Genomic DNA, 25,560 nt, shown 5'->3' with positions numbered 1-25,560 from the left:
TTTGCAATGTAAGCCAGCTGGAACTGGGAAAATTGCAAAGACAGCAAATTTTACTTGGTGCTAAACAAACCTCTACTAGTATGAAAAAGTGCTGATGGCCATAGAGACCAAGAAAAAAAAGGAAAGTCCTTTTCTGATGATGTTAAATAATTATTGGCATACTTAACTACCTTGTCCAACAGTTAGAGCTGATTTGATTCACGATGTTTTTTAAACACAATCGGTATAACTGTTAAGTTATCCTAACCCAGTGCTGCACACTGGCAGTGGGCACATTGCCCAGTTTAAAAGCAGACTTGTTCAGTGATTAAACAACTTACTGGAAATATTATGTTGGCACCAACTCAGCTTGTACAATACATGGTTCTTTCTATCTGTTCAATAAAGTAAAACATAGAAAGTACAGCTAAGTCAACGCAGAAAATGAAAATATGTCAGCCCAACTCATTCAATTCCATATGAGAATTCTTACTAATCTTCTAAATTAGAATTAGGGGAATTAATTATTTTTTTACAAACCTGCAAACTTAGATTCACCTGTTAGGAAACTGGCCTGTGTTACTGTAATCTACTGGTTAGATAAGAGACAACAATATTAATAAAGCCAGAACCTTCATCAAGATATGTCTGAAGTAGATAATCTCCTGCATGTTCCAAAACATTTTCAAATGAAACATGTATTTCAAAGAAAAGAGTAATTATAAGGACATATACTACTGACATCCACCTTCTCATGTCTGAATCAAAATTACTGTCTTTCTAATATACATAGTTATATATTTTGAGACAAACTCAAGCTTTCCTAAAGCAGTTTAAAGATGGAAGTCTTGAAATTACCTACTGCTTGTATTACTCAGATCAATCCTCATAACTGTCATACTGTTTGGAAACTTGAATTCATGTGCAGGATACTACTATTACTCTATACCTTTGATGTCAAATACAACAAAAATTGGGCAATAAACCTTTCAAATAATACAGGTATCTATGTCATTACCTAAAATTTCCCCAACTGTTTAACTATATAAACTGAGAAGGTCACATGAAACTTGAAATCTATAAATCTGAAAACACATCTCATCTTATCTCAGTGCTCATGGTACCAAACGATAATTTTCACTTTTACAATACTGCATGCAGATAATTATTTAAAAGGTCTAGCATACACAAGCCCAGAGCCCTTGAACATTTGCACCGTGACGGTTTTGTGAAACTGCAAAGAATCCATACTGTGATTCTGTAAAGAATTCTCTTTCTCTCTGTCCGATAACTTTCAGTCTCCAAAGACAGAGAATTGTGTTTTTATATATACAAACAATATTTTAAAAATATTAAATATATATACACACATATATTTTTAATATCAATAGACCTCAAAAGCTTGATTAATAAGAATTGTCCAATTCACTGCTCAATAAGACAGTTCTGTGGCTATTTTGAACACTGAAATACTGCTGATGATGGTTATAGAATAACTTCATCTTCACACCACCACCAAACAATGTGTGGAATTGGACCATGTAATGAACTGGAACAATAAAATGCAGAAAGTAAGTCTGTTAAGTGTGCACACTGCAACTGGTACACTCTTATGAGGAGACAGACAAGAGGAAAATAAAGATTTTTCATAATATATGTGCACAAGGGAGCTAATTATGACTACAGAAAGAAACAAAGCTCCGGAATTCCCTCAGTTTGAGAACTTAATTCTGTAAACTTAATATTGTTTTAACTCTTTTGAATACAATTACACACATATATATAGCACATAACCCTGGCAAAGGGGCAGTGAAGTTTTAAAGAAACCCTTCATCTGTAGGAGTATTTTTATTAAAACTGAAAAAGCTGCACAAGATTAAATACAGTGAAAAAAGAATGAATTAATTACAATGATGGCAACATCTTAGAGATTTATGACTGTCTTCTAGAAAGCGATAGTATGTACAGCAACTGAGTAAACGCTAATTTGCAATGTGCATGTGGAATTCTCATCATAAAATAACAAGCACATGAATTTGAGAGAGACAGAGCATTAATTACCGTAAGTATCTATTCCTACTGGAACATCTTTTTAAAATGGGACTACAGAGAGAGATGGAATGCTGGTTATTCTAATAAAAATGTTCAGTGTGATACAGCTTTAAAGAAGGATATCACTGGAATTAACAGAAAAAATAAAAAACTAACAAAAGCAAAACCACCTCATCTCAGAAGATGTTTATTTTCAGAGTCACACTCAAATCAAGCAATAAAAAATGTTCTCATCACATACAAAAGAAAAATCTAATGAGAATGTTTATCATCTTGAATTACAGTGAAGAATCTCATTTTGGAAATAACACTTTCTTTTGTATTTTCAGACAGCAATTTTCAGATAATTACTTTTTCTGAGATAGAGCTCCTAAAAAATTTAGCACTCAAAGCTGAAAAATCTTTTCCATTTCTCAGAATTTTTCTCCATTTCCCACAGTATGTCAAGCCGAGTACTGTTAGAGAAAGGGAAGTAGAATCAAAATCAGTCTTCTGACTCAAAATATTAAAAAAAATAAACCCCAAAGTCTTTCAACTAAAGACTGGCCAAGATTTTCAGAATTAATCACATCCTTTGGTTTTGGGTGCCCAATTTAAGCTATATGCCTGCTGATAAATTCTCATTTATTTCTCAATCTGGACATGGAAAATAACTATTAATTGCTATGACTTTATCCTTTCTTTAATGAAACAAAGCTGCATCACTTAAGAAAAGCTACCCCTTTCCACTTCTCTGTGAAATTCTTGAATTTTCAGTGATGAGGTATAGCTGAACACTATGAGGAATGAATTATCTCAATAAACAATAAAAACTTTCAAATTAGAAGATTTAATATTTTAGAACAATTTTAAAACAGAAGACAAATATAAATAATAGAAAATAGTGGACCATCAAGCTTTCCTGAGAAGTGGAAAGTTATTTTGTTATCTGTGAGTCCTCTGAAAGAGTTTTCCTCCCTAATAAGATTTATAGGCCTTATAAAGGGCCTTATTAAGGCTTTTACAAATTAATTTTTTTTAAAACTAATGTAAATAATTTTTGCATTTCAATACTAATCTCATTATCTTTTACTGTAATGCACATCAGCATATATAGGTGTTAATTCTTTCCTCATACAAATTTCCATGCTACATGTTAGTGTAACATAAGCTATTATCTTCATCTGATTATTTTTTCTGGCATAATGTTATTCTTACAAAATAAAGGGTGACAAAAGGTTAACTGAAAATATGCATAAGTTATTTGAATTTTATAATCATATTTTAATATATTTTCCTTCAGAGTTATGTATCTAACATACAATGGTGTTTTTATAATATATATAATATATATATTTATATATAAGTATATATTTACAACACTTCTGAACCACCACAGAGGCTTATCGTTGATATAAAATGTATACAGAAATATTATATTTCACCTAATGAATACACACACTTGGAAAAAATATACAGAACTTGTGCACAGCTATAGAAACAGCCTGTTTTATTCATCTAACTTTGGTATTCAGAAAATATTTCTGTGTGTCAGTCAGCCATGTCAGAAAGATTGTTTAGCTTGAGCCTTCGTTGATGTAGCATTACCACCACCCACAGGACAGTCCACTGTTGCTGCAGCTACTAATCCTGATGGACAGATGAAGTTCATTTGCTTTAAAGCATACTTTGCTCCTCAACATAAATTAAGCTGACGCAATAGTCAACATTATTAAAAAAATTTCAAAGAAAACTATATGCATTGAAGTAATATTATTTAGTTTAAAATTGCCACTGAGCCTCGTATTATGAAATATTAGACACTACAATGTATAATATAGAATCAAAGAGTATCTCAAGTTGGAAGTGAACCATAAGGATCATTGAGTCCAAATCCCTGCTCCTCTCAGGACTACCTAAAACTAAAGCATATGACATAAAAGCATATGCTAAAGAATAAAGAATTGTCCAGATGCTCCTTGAACTCTGACAGGCTTGGTGCCGTGACCACTTACATGGGGAACCTGTTCCAGTGAGCACCCACACTCTCAGTGAAGAACCTTTCCTAATGTCCAACCTGAACTTCCCCTGATGCAGTTTCATTCCATTTCCTCGTGTCCTGTCACTGGTCACCAGAGAGAGGAGAACAGCACCTCCCCCTCCACTGCCCCCACTGAGGAAGTTTGTATCATTGCATAAAACCTCAAAGCACTTTGTAGTCCTAAGAGACACAGAAGAGCACATTTATTCACTTGTAGAATGAAACAGAGCAGCCATCTGAGAGACTATAATACTACAGCAATTTAGGTCAGAGCATGAAACACACGATAATGGGAAAAAATTCCGGAAGGATATGCTGAAAGGCAGGAAACAATCAGCTAAGTTGTTCACACCTTTATTAGCAGTCTTGTTGATTAATGATTAAATAGATGAGAAAACCAGGAAATTTTTACTGAAAAAACCCAACATCAACAGAATGCTAGTGATCTGAGTTAGACTGATTTAAAACTTACAGGAAAGTGTCCCTTACCTCCACCAGTTCCTTCATCACTTCTTTGTTTCTAAGGTCTGTTCCACCTGGCCATAGTCTTAACTTTAACTTACAAATTTAAAAGATCATAAACACAGTGACATAGCTGAGTTGTTGGGTTTTGGGGTGTTTTTTGTAGTTTTGGTACACAAAGAAAAACATTTAAAATCTGGGAAGTATAACATAAGGAAGCCAAGGAGAAACTCTTCCCAAAAATCCTACTTTGTTTTGAAATCAAAAAAAACCCCTGTTCTGAAAGGTTTTGCTTTATCTTTTAGTTGCTCAAAACTCACTTCACTTTACTAGTGGTTGATCACCAAACCACGGTGAATAATGGCAGCATTTGGAAAGCCTAATTGCTTAACCTCAGGAAAGAAAGTGATGAAAGAAAGCTAAATAAGTGATGAAGGAAACAGGACTGACCACATCACACAGTCCAATCACCACAACTGGGTGTCTGATTGACAGTCAAAGGAAAGTTGCCAAAGATTGAATAAAGTTCCCTATCTTACACATTGAATAATGAGGATCAGGGGACTTCCACATTGCTGATGATCTACAGGGAATTTAGGAGAGCTGGATTTATTTTTTTCAGAACAGTAAGCATTATTTGTGCCTCTTTCTTTGCTTTGTTGCACTGTACCTAGCAATGCCAGCTTCTTAAGTAGCTTGTCACTATTTTTCAACATTATACTAAGGTCAAAAAACAGTGCATTAAATTACTAAGTAAAAGAAACAGTCATTTCATTATGCTTTTCAAACAGCTTGGTTTAATATTACTGCCTCTGTTGCACATTTCATCCAAGCTAAAAGACCAATCAACATACTTCCAAATGAGTTTCTCTTGTTCGGATGCATGGCTGGCAAACGCCAGCACTCAGTTACCTCTTCTGCTTGTGAGACTCTCCTCCCACAATTTCTCATCATTTTGTTACACTGTTCCTCACTGTTCTGTGCCATTTATATGACAAGGCAACATATGCCAATAAAAATATTAACAGACCCTGAAAATTAGTCTGCTGTGTGTGAGTCAAGAAGTCCCACAGTGGCTTTAAGAGATGGGGAGGGTGAACTTCATTTCCTGAAGCTAGGAAACTTTGATTTTTGAAAACAAAGTGTGTGTTCAGATCAGCACTGGAGGGGGCAAGGGATGAAGACTAGAAAGGTTATGGGAAATCAGCTTGCCCCAAATGTTAGGAACAGGAGCCTAACAATGTCTGAATCAAGAGGTATGGAAGTCAAAGACTAGAAGCAGATCTTAACTCTACACTGGTCATTATCTTTCCTCAGTGTTAAGAATTACCTGCATGGTATCAATGCACACTTCCTGATGCAGTCAGCACATCTCTCCTTCTAGCTAAAACAACATTAAGATTTTTCTTTCAGAAACAGCTGATGGGAAGATACGGGAAAGGGAAACACATGACATATGACTCTAGAAACTCAATATAATAATAATAAAAAAAACCCACACTCTTTTATCATTTAGAAACACCTCCAAAAGAAACCCCATCACCCGACCCTATAGCAATACATAAAAGTTTATAGTTTATTTCAAGTAATGAGATGGCACAAGTTATTAACACTACATGGTATATTTCACGAGAGGATATCAGCAAATCCAAACCAGAAATTAAACATAATTTCTTTAAGGGTAACTAAAGGCCTTCAAATTCGGGTCCAAGCTTCTCTGAGGACAAATGTGCCAACTGTCAAACACAACAAACTCTAGCATTTGGCCATACAATCAGTAAATATAGGTTAATACAATTTTTAAAAAGTTTTTCTCTTCTCATGTTAATCTGATTCAGTCTAGCAGAAGACCAAGAAATATAATCAAAACCACACACAATAAATCTGAATGCTACAGGTGCTTCCTCTGTGGAATGTTATTTCTCAGTGATCAGTAGGAACCACACATTTATGAAAACAATTTTTCCCATGACAGAATGAAATTATACAGCATCAACAGTCAGCACTATCAAACTAATCTATTTCAGGGAAAAGAGACGTATTTTTTCCTTCAATCCCTTGATCAAACAAACCGAGAATAAACTAGGCTATTCTCCACTCATGAGGTAGTAGCCCAATTACACACAACAATGGTGAAGTCAAATGCTGTTGTCTTATTATTCTCAAAAAAAAAAATGGGAAGAAAAAGGTGGTGCCTTAACAAAAAGGATAAAATTGAACAGTAGAGATTAAAAGAAGTGTCTTTGTTTTAGTGCAACAAGTCTGTATCAAATTAAACAAAGCAAAGTTTCGCTTTCAGAGAGGGCCAGATTCAACATACTAAAACCAATACACTCTAAAAACTTCAAGTAAACACCTATAGCACCTCATGTTTTCACTGATCTATAATTCCAGTTTTGTAGATATAATCCACCACACTTATTTACACCACTAACGTGCAGCTAAAAAAACCCTAATTAAACTAATGTGTAGCTTCCCAACAATTTATATCCTCAGCATCTATTTAGTAGGAAGCAAGTTTTGTCATGTAAATAATGAATACATTACCATAATTTCATAACTGATGTTAAATTCAAAATCAGGCTTCAGAGATTAAGTATCAAATAATTATATGTCAAGTTCTATAATTATTTTTGAAAGCTGACAGAAATTGAACTAGAAAAGAAACTTTTAACCTTAAAACCTTTCAACCTTTACTTTTTATTGAAGCTAAGTACATTAAAAATACAAACTCAAGGTGAACTCTGAAATAAAGCTATTAAGCTTAAGATAATGACATAAGTGTAAGATAATGATATGAGTGTTCCTTTATTAAGAAAGATACTAATGCTTTAAGGACCTTAATAAAAGCATTCTGTAGTTCAACAAACAAGTTTATCTGTTGTATTTTTTCTTCTGCTTTTGTTAATTGAGCAAACAGATGCAAAGCCAAAAATGACATTTATAAAATGGCTGATTAGGCTTCAATGTGGATTCCTTCTCCCTGCAACATGCTGGGTTAGTTGAATTTGGCCCTAACACTGTGGGAAGAAGTCCCAAAGGTGCTGTTCTTTTTACCTTTAACTTCAGTGCGCAAGCCAACTGCCCTGTGAACAGATCACACACAGCCAGTCACTCTCTGCTCAAGAGACCTGCACCATTTGGCTGAAAAAAAGTAAAAGAATTTTCTAAACAGCAATAAAATCTTCCTTATGAATGGCATTTTATTGAGGTTTCAGAGGGTATTTTTGTGACCTAAGATCACACATGTCTCTTTTTACTGCAGTCCAACTAGCCAGAAAACAAATCACAATACAGCAGTTGTTTTCTTTCATACGGGTAGGTGATCTTTTCATTCCTTCTAGAATAATACCTGGTACAACCAATAATGAAAATAAAAATCAAATGTAAAAATCAGCCATTGAAACAAAACCTAAAATTAAATATAGTGTAAGGAGAACAAAATTTTCAAAGCAAAATATTTAAGAACTACACCAGAGTAGCTTCTGTTTGCCTTACAGCATATATTGAACAAGCTATCAAGAGAGAAAAGTTCTCTAAAAATCTGCAGAAATTTGGGATGAGTTGAATATTATCCTGTCATTTTGAAACAGTATATGTTAAAGAATCAAGGTATGCTTTCAAACTGACAGCCACTGAAAATCCAGTCTTCAGCAAAAGGTATTAAATCGAGCAGTTGCCAAGGACAAAACAAAAGCACAGTGAATGTACCAACTCAGTGGAAGAGGATTTCCAATATGAGAGAAAAAAATATGTGAGAACATTCAGAGTCTTGCTCTAAGAAAAGTATGTGAGGACAGTGATGCTAGCAGGACCATTCTGAAAAAACATAAACCAGCCCATTTCTGGGCTAAAAGCCTGATGATTTTATGTTGCTGAGATATGCAACTAATGATCTTATATAATTTAGTTTAACTCCTTAAAACCAAAACTGTTTTCAAGAAGATTCTCTCTATAGATTTGAATAGAAAAGTGTTTACCCTGTTAGTTATAAAGAAGCTGTACCAAATCTGATCCAACACTGGCCATTCCCAGACTATACTGGGAAAAGTATGCCAAAAGATAGGGTTGAGTGAAAAGCAGTATTATCATGCTCATCAAACTGTACCTTGCTACAGTGTCTTCATTATCATGAGAATCTGAGATGAGAAGTATACAGCTCTATTTTGGTATCCAATGGGTGAGACCAATTTCTGGTAATGAATGCAGACCACAATGTCTCTCAGAATGACGTGCTTGGCATATTTCTTTTGGGTGCTTAGCAAACAGTTTTATTAAGAGGCATCTCCTCTTGTGAAATACATTCTGTAGCACTGGCTTTGACAGTTCACATCAGGTTAATATGAAGAGTGCCTACTGAGATGATTTGTTACGGACTTTTGACTGCCTGGAAAATGGGGGACAGCAGCATTATTTGTAATAAATACACCACATACAGGGCTGAACAGCCTATCTGAATAGTGCAGATGGCTTAGTTCCTCCTCTGATATAGCTGTAATACCATCTTCTTGGTTTGTTAGCTACAGAACTCCAGAATATAGCTTGGAATGCTTTGCAAGTTGAGCAAATGCCACTGGGTTTCTGGAGAACTCAGCAACTGTTGCAAGCAACATTTATGAGAATCTCTTCACCAGAGGTTTCTGTAATAGCCTTGGTAATGTGCATGGACAAGGTTACTGGCTTATGCATTTGAGAAGGGATTTCTACCATTTTACAGTAAGTGGATCTTCTACAGAACTGGTAAGTACATCCATGAGTGTTATGAATAAATACATAATTTTTCAATAAATTCCCAAGGAGCAAATGAAAAAAAAAATCCGGTGACAAGATGTCCCATGTTTCAGTCATCTGAAATAGACTCTCGCTAATATCCTCAGCGATCACAATGCTTGTTAATTAAAGTATCTCTAGTTTGGAATATCTACTGAGGAAGATTAATTCTTTATCTAGACAATTATAGTACTCCAGTGAACTACCTTTTATTTGGTGACCTTGAGACAAATGAGACAAAATTAAGATTTTAATTGAGCAGATCCCTTTACCAGGGCAACTGCCTTTGCACAGTTGTCACAGAGATATTTTCTGCCTCCTTTCAATGAATTAATCTTGCAAGAAACTGGAGAACACTCATAATCATTAGGAAAGATCAACAAAGAACAGCCTTTGCTGTCAAGAAAAATTTTCCTAACAGGAATCTCATATATTTTCGATAAATTATCTGTCTTTTTATACAAAGTCATACATTGCAGGTTAAGAGATATAAGCAGTGTTGAAAATCTATAATAAAGAATTACTGGGGCTATGCTCAAAACAGGATACAGAAAGACAAGAGGAGAGTTCCAGTCCCTTTTTACTATGAAATAAAAAGTCTCTACCTACAATTCAAAAGGCATCCTCCACTATGCCAAGATGCAGAAGAAAACACACTCCTTCCTCTTGGAATTCTCAAGAAATCAACTGAAATTCCTTTTAAGGTTTTGGTGGGTTTTTTATTGTTGACTGCTTTCTGATTGCGCAGATAGGTGTGAGGAAGAATGTAGCAGTGTACAGATCCTTAAAACTAATTAAAAAAATTAAAAAGCCATGTTGCTTTAATCAGTTTCTCTTGGCTCAAGATTAGATTTTTTGTCCATAAAAAAAAAAAAAAAAAGATAAAAATGGATCTGGGGAAGATTACATTCTGTAACAGAAAAGTGCTAGCAACTCATACATGATCCTGAAACTGTCTCCTGAAACAGTCCCTCTGAAGGAGAAAAGAGAACAAGCCAGTCTGTCAAGAATGTACCTCTGACATGCTCTTCCACGGTAAACTGCAGCTTACCTGAGCTGCCCTTCCAGGTGTTCATGCACAACCCACTCTTCCTGAATCTTGACAGCAATAGTATCTTTAAAAATAAAATCTATAAAAAAGTTCTTCTTTCACAAGGAAAGAAATTAACACAGAGCCACATGCACTAGCAAAACATCCAGCTTATCCAGGAATAAAGCCTTAAGCTTTGGAGAACTAAGCACAAGATGCACTACTGAGATTAGCAAGTGGCATGAATTGCTGTGGTTTTATAGGTTATGCAGCACTGATATGCAAGGCTCCTTCTGGATCTCCCTAAATAAGAGCACAAGAACATCAAGAAACCTCTGCTGGTGGTGCTAACATTCAGTTTTAGAAGGACTGAGGAAATCCTTGGTTCTTATCAGGGTGCATGAGGAGACGAAGGGATGGCAGGAGTCTGGTTTGGATGGGATCTGAACTGCAGTTACTCTAAGGCAATTTTTTTTTGCCTCAGCAGGTGTTTATTCTGAGGAGAATGGTTCTGAGTTTGGGGATCTGCTGTTTCTTTATAGACACGGGAAGGAAGAAGTAAGGGTGGGAAAGTTAACCAAAACAAACAATGCTATCAGAATCCTCACAACATAATTTTGGAGAAAAATTAGAGGAAGTTGGGAACAGCATGTACTTACCCCTTCTATTTAACATTAATCAACACAGTAATGCTTTTAAATGATCTTCCAAATCATTTGTTCACACTATAAGGTTTTTGCCCAAGTTACAGTAACGTTTGAAGCTTTAAGCATTTAAAAATACAAAGCAGACTCCTTCAGCTACATTTCAGTTGTCATTTGTTCATGTAATCCCAGCAGGGATATGCAGTCAAAGGAAACAAACTGTCAAAACCGGTGTGCCATGCCCTATCTCTTTGAGCAAAGACATCTGCATATTCCATATTAAAATGTGAAAAATGTGCTGAAAGCAAGAGAAAGGAAAGAAGGCATCTCGTAAAAAAAAAGGAGTAAAAAATATTTATTTGCATCCCACTGATAACCTTTATATAACGCCACTGCACAGTCTCTACAAAAACTATGCCTATTACTTATAATGTAGTGGAACAGTCCCTTCGATTGAGAGATACGATAATGAAACATTTAAGAAGAAATTCTTAATTTTAAGAAGAAATTCTGCAGTTATTGCATAAGTGTTGTACTCCAAATGTACCAGAAAAATCAATTTTTTCCACACTCCAAGTCAGTAGTCACTTTTGCAGTAACCTAATAAAGTATTTACTAGTAAATTCATTTAATGCTCTCTCCCAGGCTTTCTCACAGAGGATGGCCTAAAAGTAAATCTTGAAAAAGAAAAAAAGATTTTCTCTGCAAGGTGCAAGAGAACAGGGAGCAAGCAAGCAATGCTAAAAGAAAAGACACTGCATGTTGATTAATGGGGGATCAAACCTTTAAAATACGTTGACATGTCAAATACTGAAAAAGTGTTCAGTCTTATATCCTTTATATACATTGCTAGAAGGAGTTGGTAATTAAAAAACCCCACTGTTTCTAAACTGTTTATGCAGGTCTCTATGTGACATACTGCTAAATTATTCTGCTGGTACTATCCATGTAAAGTGAAAAATCACACACTGAAAAGTGAAGTGGTTTCAAGTTAACGACATTAATGCTGTTACTTATCTGGTATGATTACCTGAGGAATTCAGGCACATCCAGCAAGACTAAGAACACCACCAGTTGAAAATTCAAAAATTAAATAGAATACACTTTTTTTTTTTTTTTGAACATTGCAAACTAAAGGAATTAAGTGAGCATATATGCAGATTATTCCCGAGTTAAAGCACGCCTAGATAAAGAAACAAACAACATTGAACACAGTACTAGTAAAAGCAAAAATGTGTGACAGGAGGTGCCCCCAAAAGAATACATTTTCCAAGATCAGGCATTCCCACTGAAGCCTGAATGGCTAAGATTCTTTACCTTTACATACACTTTTAGGGTGAAGTTGCATTATTGTCCTGGTTCAACTAGGATAGGGTTAAGCTTCCCCAGCAGAGAGAGAGGGGGAAGGGATCTCCAGCCGGGTTATTCATACCATGCTGGCGTCAAGTCCAGGGGCGGAAACATTTTTTCCTTGGTGGCGGGAAGCACACGTTGGGTTTGTTCCCTGACCATTTGTGGTATTTCTCTGTATATCGTTTGTCTTGCTTACTGTTATTGCTGTTTAGTGTTGTTATCATTGATATTGTTGTTGTTCAGATTGTTTATCACACTGTTGTATTAAATTTCTTCTTATTTTAACCCGGGGTTTGTGCCTCACTCCCAGCCCGACTGGCTGAGGGTGGGGGAGGGGCAAAGGGCAACGTGGTCTCAGGTCCTGGCAGGGCTTAAACTATCACAATTAATGTCACCTCTCTTTTAGTTACCAGCATGTGGGACTTCATGAAACATGGCGTGAACAACCCAAGACATTAAAAACGCAAGGGGAAGTTTGCTGACAATCTGAGTTTTGCTGGCATTCAGAACGGAAACAATCTGGTCAGTGCTACTAGTGCCAGTGGGACTGATAAAGCTAAAAGTTGGACTGATGCTGAAAGCTAAGGAAGATAACATATGCTTTTCAGAGCTACCATCTGCTGAGCTACAGTAAACCCACAGCTTTGAGAAGTCACAAGTTTACATGCTAGGAGGGAGCAGAGCAACACAGGGGAGTATGAACTAGTAGGAAAGCAGCCTCAATTTTCTGTTTGATTGGCACCTTTTGTAATCTTTTGTCAAGACTGGCACTGAGCATGTCGGCTTGGCAACTAACAGTTGTTGTCAGCTGTAATTTCTAGAACCAAATAAGGCTCTTCTGGTCTACCTACAGAGAGTATTTTGCAACTCAAATTTCTCATTCTTCCTCCCTCGTGATTTGTAAAAAAGAAGAGAGGTTACTTTTAATGACCAATTTCATTCCAGAATGACTGAAAGACGGATGCTGGAACTGAATCACTCCAGTCCCACTGTTACTCCAAAACCACCATCGTGCTTGGTTCCAGTTTATATCGAATCTATTCAGTACTGTAAACAGATACATAATAATGGTTCATGTAAAAGCACTTTACTTTGAACTGAATGTGCTGAGTCACTAAAGGAACAGGTGGCACTTTACCCCTTAAAGCTGACTTAGTCATGAACAGAAAGTGACAACTGGAAATACTTTGTTGTCCAAGGAAGTGAAAAACATTTCCTTTAATGAAGAAGAACAGTCTATCTGCTGGATAAGAAGGAAATGAAGTAAGTTTCTGAGAGCATGATTAAAACTGTCTGAATTACCTACTTCAAGATGACTGGCTAGAAAAGCTGACATATTCCAGCATGAAAGGGGCCCGCTATTGTTTGCAGATGAAGAGCATGTTACGTAGAAAGAGGGAATACTTGACTACACCACCCTGTCAGAACAATGAAATGGAAGACAGCCATAGAAGAGAAAGGAAAAGGGGGGAAAAAAAGAGTTTAACAATTTAATCTTAGCATAAGAATGTTAAGCATGATTTTATCTTGCAATAACTGTAATAGCCTACTTGGGATGAATAAGCGATGTTATTTTCATTTTACAGTAATGTGATTAAGAATGATTTCAAATTAATTGAGGGATAGCAATAGAAGTGTGCACTGAATCTACAAACTATATGACTGTAATAAATATCTGTGCTTATTGTACTGGGTCTGGCTGAGCTGGAATTGGTTTTCCCCTATAGCAGCGCTCACGGTGCTGTGGTTTATGCTGGGAGCTGGCAGGGTGTTGATAGCACCCTGGTGTTGTGGCTGCTGCTGAGCAGGGCTTACACAGCACCAAGGCTCTTTCCGACATTTCCCCCCAAGGTGGGACGGGGTGGGCAAGATCTTGGGAGGGGACACAAGCAGGACAGCTGACTCGAACTGACCAAAGGGATATTCCATACCATATGACGTCTGCTCAGTATAAAGCTAGGAGAAAGGAGGAAGGGGGGGGGTTTCACCCTTGGTCCTGCGAGGCAACCACTACGCGTATCGGAGCCCTGCTTCCTGAGAAGGCCCGACATCGCCTGTCCATGGCAAGTAGAGAATAAATCTGTTTTCTTTTTGCTTCTGTGTGTAGACCTTTGCTTTGCTTTGCTTATATTAAAACAGCTTTTGTTTTACACACAAGGGTTGGGGTTTTTTCCTATCTTATTTGCTTTCCTCTCTTTGCCCTGTTGAGAAAAATGGGAGAAGGGGGGAAAGTGACAGAGCAACTTGGTGGGTACCTGGCATTTAGCCAAGATCTAACCACCACACTTATCTAGAATATTTTTCATCCAAAAGATGTGGAATTATTTGCATACAAGATGCACAGGCCAGCTAGGAAAACTGGTTTCACAGGAATTGGGATAAAAATATATTGGTGACCAGTGGTAATAAGAAACGCTTTCAACTGATGAGTAAGGTACTGAAAGGCACATCTGAAACAGAAGGGTTCCCAATGCCCTCATATGAGGCAGTGAAGTCACCTTGTGTGCAGGTCAAAAATGGAACTTAATCTTTACAAGTTAACACAAGAACAAAAGGTAGAATTTCAATTTAGTCACAGGAACAGCCTAAACACACAAGGAGTAACTTCCTAGCCAGCTGAAAATCTCACAGCAGAAAAATGCTCTCAACAAGGCAGCTGAGAAGATGTGGTATCAAGTATGCTCTATTTTCCACAACCTCAGCAAAAGAAAGAATGTGACAAACAGTATGTGAATACTGCAAATGAAAATCAGTTCCTTCAACCTGAATGACAAGGTGTAACACCATACCTGGTAACTACAGATGCAGACTAGTAAACGCCCATGCTGCCAGATGTAAGGTCACTGTCACACTCTAAGCTCTCAGCCAGTAAGAGAAGCTTACAGAGAGCATATAAAAAACATGAGAAACAGAGATAATTTCCAATTTTATCTTCTCTGATTATATTAACAGCAGTGAGGTTTGAGAGTATCTGTGTTTAGGGGACAGAAGTAGGAGGAGCTACATTAGAAATCTTGAAAGAAAAACTGGGTAAATTATTATTTATGAAAGGACAAAGCTATTAATACCGCACTGATACATATCATAGTGATGCAGAGCTCGTAGTGATGCAGTTTGTTCTAAAATACAGATTAACATACCATAGTAAGTTAGAATCATGGAGTAATTTTGTTTGGAGGGTTCTCTGAAGGTCACCTGGTTCAATTCCCCGCTCAAGCAAGACAAATTACAGCAGATTGCTCACAGCTTTGTTCAGATGAGTTTTGAATATTTCCAGTGATGATGACTCCTCAGCCTCTTTGGGCACCTGTTTCAGTATCTGACTCCGTCACTGTGATTTTTTTCTGCTGATTATCTCACTGGAACTTAGATTGGAATGTGCCACAATTTGTGTCTGTTGTCTCTCAACCTTTTACTGAACACCTCTTTGAAGAATCTGGCTCTGTCTTCTCTGGACCTTTCCATTAGGTAGCTGAAAGATCACAGTATAATCTCCCATGAGGCTCCTCTTCCTAGGCTTGAACATACCCCATTTTCTCCTCCAGTTCTCTCCAGATGACCTGCTACCTGTGCTTCTGCTAATACAGCCCAGTATGCATTTGGCTTTCTTCACAGTAGCGTGACACTGTCAACTAAAGTTCAACTTGTCCTCAGCCACCCCTTGGTCCTTCTTTATGAACCAGCCTTCTAACCAGTTGGCCCTCAGCCAGTACAGATGGAGGGGTCATTTAGTCCCAGGTGCAGAGTTTTGTACTTACTTTTATTGAACATTATGAGGTTTCTGCCAGTTCACTTCTCCAGCCTGTCAAGGTCACTCTAAATAGAAGCCCTGTCCTCTAGTATATACTCCTATCCTCAGTTTGCTATCAGTCATGAAAGATTCGAAGGTGTATTGTGTCTCATCATCCACATAACTAAAAAGACATTAAACAGTGCTGATTCCCCCCTGAGCCGGTGATCTCATCACTAAAAGGCAACCAGGTTAGTCAGGAATGATTCGCCCTTGTAAATCTGTACTGGCTGTTCCCTATTTCTCCAGGTTTGTGGACACAACCTTCAGGAGGATCTGCTCAAAAAACTTCCCAGATCATAAAGTTATACTGTTTGGCATGCAATTCCCTGGATCCTCCTTCTTGAGGATGGGTGTGATGTTTGCCAGTCATGAGGAACTTTTCCTGACAGCCACGAGCTTTTGAGGATGAGTCCCTGCTATGATATCAGCTAGGTCTCTCAGCAACCTTTTATGTATCTGATCTGATTCCATCAACCTGCATATTTCTAATTTGCATAAATGGTCTGTAACTTGGTCTTCCACTTCTGTGGGTAGTGCCTCACTTCCACAGAATCTGCCACTGTGCTCAGGGATCTGAAAGGAGTCCTTATCAGTAAAGAAGGAGGAAAAAAAGCTACTGAAATCCTCACTCTTTTCAGTGACCTTTTAAAAAGGTCTCCTGTTCAACTGAGTTCTCTGTAACTATCATACTATTGCTGAGTCCAGGGTCTGCTAAAGCTTTTGGTACTACCAGTTATGGAAATGTTTGCACCAAGGCTATTTTACCAAAGACACATAAATTCACTGTCTGTCCATATACTTACTTGGATTTTTGAGTTTTAATAGAAATAAAAATCTAGCCATTTGGGGGGATAAATTTTTGCACAGAAGTTAGCCACTAAAGAAGAAAAATAACCTTCAGGTTTTAATCCTTTGACTAAATGTGATGTGCAACATATGGATTAGTCAAAATGTTTAATGTTGCATAAAGTCTGAATGATAATTTCAATTAGTCTTCTGAAGATGACATGCTAGGTAATCTGTTAAACTTTGGAATATATGGACATAAAGACATGTTTTAAAATGTCTTCTAAAAATAATGTATTTGAATGTTTCAAATAGTATGGTAAAAAGCCATCTTTTTTTGTAGTATCTGAAGAAACCAAATTATGAAGGATTCCTCTAATCCTTCAGAACATTTAACTCAAAGCTCTTCAAAATTCACAGCATACTGTTGACATACAAACATCCTCCCTAGTACCACATCCAGTTACAGTTTGAATCCCCATAGGAAAACTGCACACTGTGTGAATACATGTACTGAAAACAGAGCAGTAACACAAAAAGAAAAACAACTCATGGTGTTTTGTAAAATTAAATTAATTTCAGCAGGTAATAAGAAAGAAATTAGATCATGCAAGACTGCAGAAAACTGAGAATTCTGAGATGATGTACGCTGTGAATAATTTTTCTTCCTTAAGATGCAATGAAATGAAACAAGAAAAGAGGACCTTTGACAGAAAAGCTATAGATTCCACTTCAAATGGAGGAAGAAAGCTCTGATAATCCCTATACCTAAAGCAAATTCGAAAGACTATGCCAGTTACCTGTTTTAAGGAAAACCACAGTTATATCATGTGTCATACTCATCACCACGCAACCATCACAGCCAATAAGCCCAATGCCCTCATTTCTTCTTTTCTCCACTGTCATCTCTAAGATGCCTTACTTCTACTCACTCACAAGGAATAGACTACTCATACAAGCAGAGTGCTTTTTAATGTACAAAATTCTATAAAACTGTTTTTGTTGTAAGTAGAATTAAAGCAAACACATATTAAACAGAAAACAACTATGACAGGTTGTTATTTTTCAGAGATGACCAAGGAAATTTAAATGGAAACTCTTTGAACACAATGCATCTGGCTCTGCTGAGCTAAAATTAACAATTGCTAACTCAACATGCTTGAAATTTTTGTAATTTCCTGATGTAGTTAGTGACCAGCATGATGGAAGAATGAAGATGGGAGTCTTCTGAAGGTATGAAACTAAAGAGCCAGCCACACTTCCACTGAAATTTCTCCCGACTGCCCAGGCATTTTCTCAGTGCTCAGATTCACAGCTTCCTGGCAACACAGTATATGATGCAGTGTATAAAGATATTTCCATCACAATGAAAAACCCACAGATACCACAGACTATATGCCTGTAACCAAGTACTCTGACATTTTTTTTTTCCTTTTTTACAATTATTGAATAGTAAACTGAGTCTCCTGTATTTGCTTAATTTTTTACGCAATATTATCTGTCATTTTCTTACAGAAGGATCATATTTTAAATATTTCTTTGGTGGTTATATGTGTTCTGCTTAAAACAAATTTAGGACTCTGGAAAAGGGACTGAAATAATCCCCTCAGATTTACTATTTTGTTTTTACTTTGATTTTGTAAGGCTACACTTGAGTTGCTATACTGAAATTTAATTTTACATGGACATTCACAGCAGACTTTTATCTGGATTCATGCCACCAGCCTGCACTCATCTAATCACTAAGCCACTTTGCTGTGTGGAAATAAGGTTTGCAGTATTTTTTTATTACTTCCTATTGTATCAAATTCTCTTTGGTATAGCAAAAAAATCCAGAAAAGTTCTTTCTCTTAAGATCTGGATTACTTGCTTCAAAATATGACAGACAGTACAACAAACCATGTGATGTAAATGATTAGAAAATATGACTGAAAGAAATGCCTCCTGTGGGAGGCCTCCTGTCCTACTATTCCAGATATTTTTCTGTACCAGTTCTATGCTACAAATTGTTGATGAATAGCACGTTGAATGTTACTCAGCAGACAAGATGCAAAAAAAAAAAGCAGTTAAGCTGTTTCTCACCCAATTTGAAGCTAGAAGTCTTGCTTTTGCTTTAGCAATATAGCTTATTCTTTCTTTGAGAAGTATGAAGTTGCTCACTATAGCACCTGATTTTGTCAGTCTTGTTGTCTTTTTCCATCTCAACTTTTGTGACATGTATACATAAGAACTACTTACATGAAATGGAGCATACGACTTCAGTTTTTTTCAACTGCTGCAGGTAATGACATTTGAATAGTGTTATTTGGCTTGTTATTCTTGAACTCAGCATTAGATAGTTCTTCATATACAGCTGCCATCAACAGACATGCTTAGCAAAAACTCCTTATGGAAAACCGCCTTAATCCCCATGCCTTCCAAGACTATTTTATTTACTATGAATCAGTATGACATCCACTCTAGGCCCTTAGACTTCTGAGCAGTAACTACATGTCATAACAGCAACAGTGATATGGATTACACTATTATGTTCTGATTCACTGAGTTTATCAACAGGAGAGATGATAAAAGCTTAACAGACAGATCAGAAAATTCAGAGGTTTTACACTGATCGCAGTAAGTAAAGTTGTTCTTGATGACAAAAGATATAGTTCCAGAAGAACTATATTTCTTCCTGTTTCTACAAGACAGACATACCTAACACATTATTTCACATACTCACTTCTTTTCCAGGAAGACACATTTGCTTTGATATCTGAAAATAACAACTACTTTCATCATTAAGAGAAAAATAAAGTTATGGCTCCCATAGTAGCTTCCAATGTAGAATGTAACTTCACAGAACAGCTATTTCTTCATGAGTTGCAGTTAACAGTAATTAGGCAAACACTGAAATGCACAGGAAAGAAAATGAGTGGTACTGCAACTGTAATTTTTCCGCTTGACCTTGGGAGAATCTTTTCATTGTGTTTCTGGCCAGCAGGGATTTTGTAGTTCCAAGAGCAGTCATTCCACCTATTCACTTACACTGTTGATTTAACAAATATGAAAACCTCAGCAACTTCCCATCATAGAAACCAGTTTTTAAAAATTGAAAGAAAAAATAATTTAAAAAAATATCAATAAACCCACTAAGAATCTATGAGGACACAAAGGACAATGTCTTTAACATCTTATCAGAAAACTCTTCAAAGATCCTTGGCCACCTCAAATCGCAGTCATACCTCCTCTAGCCAAATTTTACAATATGCTCTAAATGATAGAAATAAAAGTTATGGTCACATTGTTTGGGGAAAGAAAAATCATGCCAGGTCTCAGAAAAAACACACACAGATCATGCTTTAAAAATAGTTCCCCCTCTTGTTCATCACAAATTCCACAGTATAGGTTCAGATTTTGATAAAAACCTATAGCCATACGGACTGAAGCAGAAGTATCTTTGACCGATGGATTCCATAACATTTAGGACTACATTAGCCAGACAAAACACATCAAATTCTACTCATGGTGGCAACTAGTAAATATAAACTACCCAACGGAAGTCCGGCTCGTGCAAGAAAATACACTGTGTATTTCAGAGAAAAATGCTCACAGGGCAGAAAAGCTTCCTGCCAGTTCTGTTCTTTGGGATCTGAAGAAAAAGAGTCATTCGAGGACAGCCCTCCTCTTCCCAACAATTACAAGTATGCCAGTACAAAACACTGAATAGGGAAGGTATTGATAGACAACAACATGATTAAGTTTCAATCTTTTTCCAGTTTGTGGGAGGAAGGAAAATACGTAACCAAGGCCACAAGCGCAATGTCTGAGCCAAGCCAAGGTCAGAACACCAACACAATTTAAAGGCGTCAGCAGCATCGCAACATCGTGGGATTCCACTCACCACTGCATTTTTTACAATGTTAATCAGGAATAGAAAAGTCAGATGTTGGTTCCTAACTCAAAACTTTAGTCATTAAGCAGCGGTTTTCTAGGCAAAGACATTGCCTGAAACAATTAGAATCATTCCTTTGTCATAAGTCACAGATGCTTTCTACCAAACAGACTTTTATCAGGAAAGACTAGAATCCAAAATGGTTTTGGAGCCTTTCAAAGGCAGCTGGGGGTCATTATATAATGTACTCTGACTTATATTACGTAGGCCATAGATGTTTACTGCTCGCTACTCTACAGAAATTCCAAAATGTATGTTTAGCAACGGCTTTAAAATATCAAAATTAAAGATTGAGCCATAGCTGAAAGACTTCAAAACATGTTGTCTCCTGGTAGGTTTTTTTTTCGTAGTTTATCACTTTGTGCCTTCAACAAATATATCCTCTTGCTAATTTTCTTATCTTTAACCCTCAGCCCTTGGTTCTTTCTGAGAGCACAACACACTCAAACTGCACCAAAACTAGTTCTGCAACATCATTGCAAAGTTTCAGACACAGATGCAATGATAAACATCCAACAGTTAAAGTATGTATGACTAGTATTTTAAATGAACTAGCTTTGCACTCAACAGTGTGTATCACAGAATATGGCTAATATTCCATCTTTTTTCTTCTTGATGTAACAGATAAAATCAATAATACATAAACTGCCTTGCTTCAGCTTCCTGTTCCTGTAGTTTTTTTTCCATGAAAAGCTTAATTGGTAAGTCTTCCCCATCTTCCCAGAGCACTACAACACTGATTTACAGTGGTTTGATATAAATTCTTTCCTTCAAGTACAAGTTTTTTCTAAATGCGTACCCTATCCAACCCATCCTCCTACACAGACTTAACCAAATCTCTGATCTTTTATTTTGCAGATCATGTAATTTGATGTGCAATCTTCTGTGGTATCTCAATTTTAGCTGAATAGACAATAGCCTTATAAACACCCTTATTAAAAGTGAATACTGACCTTGAGGTGAGGCTGAAGGAACCAGCAAATCCAGGAAGGAGATGCGAAAGAAAAAGAGTTAGAGTTTGTGAAAACAGTGTCCAGAGATAAGGCAGTTCAAGAATACAGAACAAAACAAGCAGATCTAAATCAGGTAATGACACACAGACACAGAATCCTTCACACACACAGAGCTGCATATTTTATAGACATATAATTTAAAAAAAGAAAAAAATGACCTTTACATTAGATTACACCATGTCACTTAGAGGCAATTTTCTGTAGAGAAAATAGTCTCCAATACATAACACTTCTTGGAAAAGGGAAATAAGCCAACTGTAGAAAACTGGATTTACATCGCATCACTAGTAAGTATCCTTCTTCCAGAATTCTAACATTTTGAAAATGTGGAGTTTGGCTATCTGAGATGAACCCTAATGCATTCCTTTATGCCATCTTTTGGGGGCTTATCCTCTCTCCATGAACAAGACATGTATTTTTTTCACTTTTCCTGCACACAACCCAGACTTGTCAAAAGGGAATAAATAGAAGGGAGAAAAACCCCAACTATGGTGTAAAGTCTTCAAGACCTGAAGACTTGTCAGAGCTAAAAGTTCACCTTTCTTAATTTTGACATTGAAATCACCCTTCCAAAGACAAACAAAAAAAGCATCTGCTGCTTCTTCCTGTAGTGTTACCATCTTAATTCTCCCTTATAAGGTGCAATCTAAAAACAATAATGACCAAACAGGCATATTTTGGACAGTTCTCTCCAACATTGTTCCACAGCAGGAGTGACCAAGACAAAATGCTGGAGTTCCCTGTATAACATGAGGATCATTATTGCCTTTTTTTCAAATATCTCCAATATCTTTTCATAGGCATCTGCTGTCAATTTCACTGATAACAGCAAGGTAAGTCAACAAGGAGCCATAATACAGATAGTTTTCATCTGACTTCAAACTTTATTCTTTTTCAGTCGGTGGAAGAGAGGAAAAGTAAATGTCCTTCTGTCCAAAGTGGCAATTTGGCTTCTACAATCTATGTTGTACTTCACCCACTGCAAAATTTCACTTTAGAATGGCAGGATATGGTCTGGAGAAAAAGATTTCTATAGGATAGACTAACTGCTATATGTTTCATTACTCTTGGTATATGAAACCATGTAAATGAAAATTGAAGTTCTTATTTCTGGCATCAATTTTACAACCAACAGTGCAGCATACCGAATTTTTACAAGCAACAGTTTCAGAGCAAGGTACTGCTGAGAAGTGTATTGTTGGTCTGTAACAGATAAACTAGCGTAAAAATATTTTTCTCTGTCTTCTAAACTAATGTTCTTCAAATCATGTTCTTCAAAGACAGCTGTTGTAAAGGCTGTGCTATTTGAGGATTTTGGGAAAGATGAGACTTGCAAAATGCCAAATACCATATCTCAGTGTTTGATCTTGAAGTAAGTTATTGTGTTACAGCAAAAGCCTTGGTTAATTCATATAGAAAAGTGTAAAACTAACAATTCTGACTGGAATCCAAGAGTGCATTCTCCAAGCTGAGCTGCAGAGCTATGACTGGTCAAACAAATTTAACAAAAGGGAACAAGAAAGTGAAAATAAACACTTGGTTAGGTATGGGAATAAATAAGGTAGGGGGAAAAAAAAGCCTGACTTTTTAATGACTGTTACTGATTCTAGATTATGAAAATTTAAGACTTCTCATTTTGTTTTTTAGGGACCCTTTGTAGTTCCTGGCTCTACTGTAATGATATTGTGATATTGTTTCTTCAATTTAACAGTGAAAAAAAGTAAAAGCTAGAATTCAGAATAGCCCTGTAGAATCTGAATGAACCATACTGTTCTTCCAAATGTTATTAAAGGTAGCATCTTTAGCTGGCACAAGATGAAGGCAAAACAGTACCTGAAATGCTATACTGAGGTCAGTTGCAATTTTCTGTATGATCCAGAAGTATTATTTAGCCAGCAACTCAGGATTTGAATGGAGACATTTGAAAGTAATATCTTCATTTTGTTATGCAATATTCTTTCCTTCAAAGAAAAATACATTTTGTGTAATTGCTAGCCCCTTTTATCTTTTTTTTTTTTTTTTTATAGAGGGTCACAATATTTTTTTAAGAATGTGGATTTTTAAAATAATCATAATATTTATCCAAACAAAAATGAGGAATATGTCTGAAAGCACATTAAAATTAGAAAAAAATTTGGAACTGTGCTATCACTCGAGCTAAAACCAAAGCAGACATCCAAAATTGTCAGCTATTAGGAAGTGAGTGGAGACCTGCTACAGCCTGGAGGTGAAGCCTCAGTGCATGGGGCTACATCAGTGAAATTGAGCAGAGGAGCACAGCAAGCATCTGCCCCAGGAAGCAGCCCCAAGCAAGCAGGATCAAATACATACCAAGACATGTTCATTACAGAGCAAAACAATAATTTTTAGTTTGCACTATTTCCCTTTGAGCAAGAACACACACTTGCAGCATTCCTTACAAGATCCAGCAGCAGTGTTTCTGCCCAGCCTGATTAACTGTGTACTCTGACACAACAGTCACACAGGGAGACAATACAACTGTAACACCGAATGATAGTCTCAGAGAAATCCATTTTCTTTTAAAATGCCATCTAATTAATTTTAAAGACATAGCCAACTTAAATCTGATCAGTGGGTAGAGATCAAAAGAGTTGGTGACATCGGAACAATTTAGTATTTTAATTAAGAGATACATGTATTTTAAAAGCTGTTGATTATTCCAGCTATCATTTTTCCCACATGCTTGTATATTATAGGGAGTGGAATGAGTCTGCTACATTAGTCTCAGATGTACTTAAGCAGAAGTTTATGTAACGATTTCTAGTCAACCTTTGAATTCCACTGGTTTGACAGTGAGGGATTGTGTATATTTGTCATTCCTTCAAAGCAGTCTGACAGGGAATAATATACACTTGATCTTCCTTGTGTCAGTCAAAGCAGAAAGGCTATTTATGTTTACCACTTTTGACACCTTTTCTTGGTAAAAAGAATGATGGCTGATCTTTTCCTTTCTTTTTAGTTAATATTTAGAGGGATGGGGAAGAGATGGAGAGAGAGAAGGTTTGTGTGTGCATCCATGTGCACATGCATGCAGAGATCTAAGAGCACAAACATGACCACAGGTGGCCATGGAGCACTAAAGTCGCTACTTCACTGGCTTACTGACAGTAAGATTTTCCTTTTGTTCCTACTGTACTCCAAGACAACGAAAGGATCTGACACTTTCATTTTAACTGTATTGGTTGTATAAAAGAGGGGTTTTGGTGTTTTTCCAGGGGGAGACTCTGTTTTTTTTAAATCCTTGTGTACTAGTTTGTGAGTATGGATACCCTCATATCGCTCAACAGTGTTGACTGAAACAGAGCTACAAAACAGCTTTTGAAGAGGTGTAGTCAAGGCAGGTTTACAATGAAACACTGATACGCAAACTAGGCTCATAATTTAGATGATGTTCTTTCTCCTCTGGTTTTATAATTATTTTAATTATATCATAGCTCTTACACTCTACTTATCCAGCAGTTGGATTAGGAAATACTTGCTAAATAAAACCCATCATTGCTACAATGCAGGCAGAGTATAAATAAATCATCAGATGACAACTCCTATACTCGTTGCAGATAATAGACTTAGGTATGAGAGGGAATCTCATACTTGACAATCACCTTGATTTAATGATAAAAACTAACAGGACTTTAATGCTACAGGAAATTTGGCAGTGAAAGAAATCATTGCTTGTCATTACTCATAAGTATTTCTCTAGTAT

General features: G+C 36.6%; 1 protein-coding gene across 15 annotated transcripts in view; it reads right to left on the bottom strand.

Moving 5' to 3' along the window:
* Positions 1-25,560, bottom strand: part of ERC1 (ELKS/RAB6-interacting/CAST family member 1) — a 298,605-nt gene that overhangs the window by 141,140 nt on the left and 131,905 nt on the right. For 12 of the 15 annotated variants that reach the window (XM_074902123.1, XM_074902127.1, XM_074902132.1 and 9 more), the window contains one exon: positions 21,777-21,788. The exons of the other annotated variants lie outside the window; for them this stretch is intronic. In XM_074902123.1, coding sequence (XP_074758224.1) covers positions 21,777-21,788 — 12 coding nt within the window. The remainder of the gene's footprint in view (positions 1-21,776; positions 21,789-25,560) is intronic. 15 annotated transcript variants of the gene reach the window in all.

This window comes from Athene noctua, chromosome 3 (genome assembly GCF_965140245.1).
Source record: "Athene noctua chromosome 3, bAthNoc1.hap1.1, whole genome shotgun sequence".
Classification (NCBI taxonomy): Eukaryota; Metazoa; Chordata; class Aves; order Strigiformes; family Strigidae; genus Athene; species Athene noctua.
This window is presented reverse-complemented; position numbering and strand designations above follow the sequence as displayed.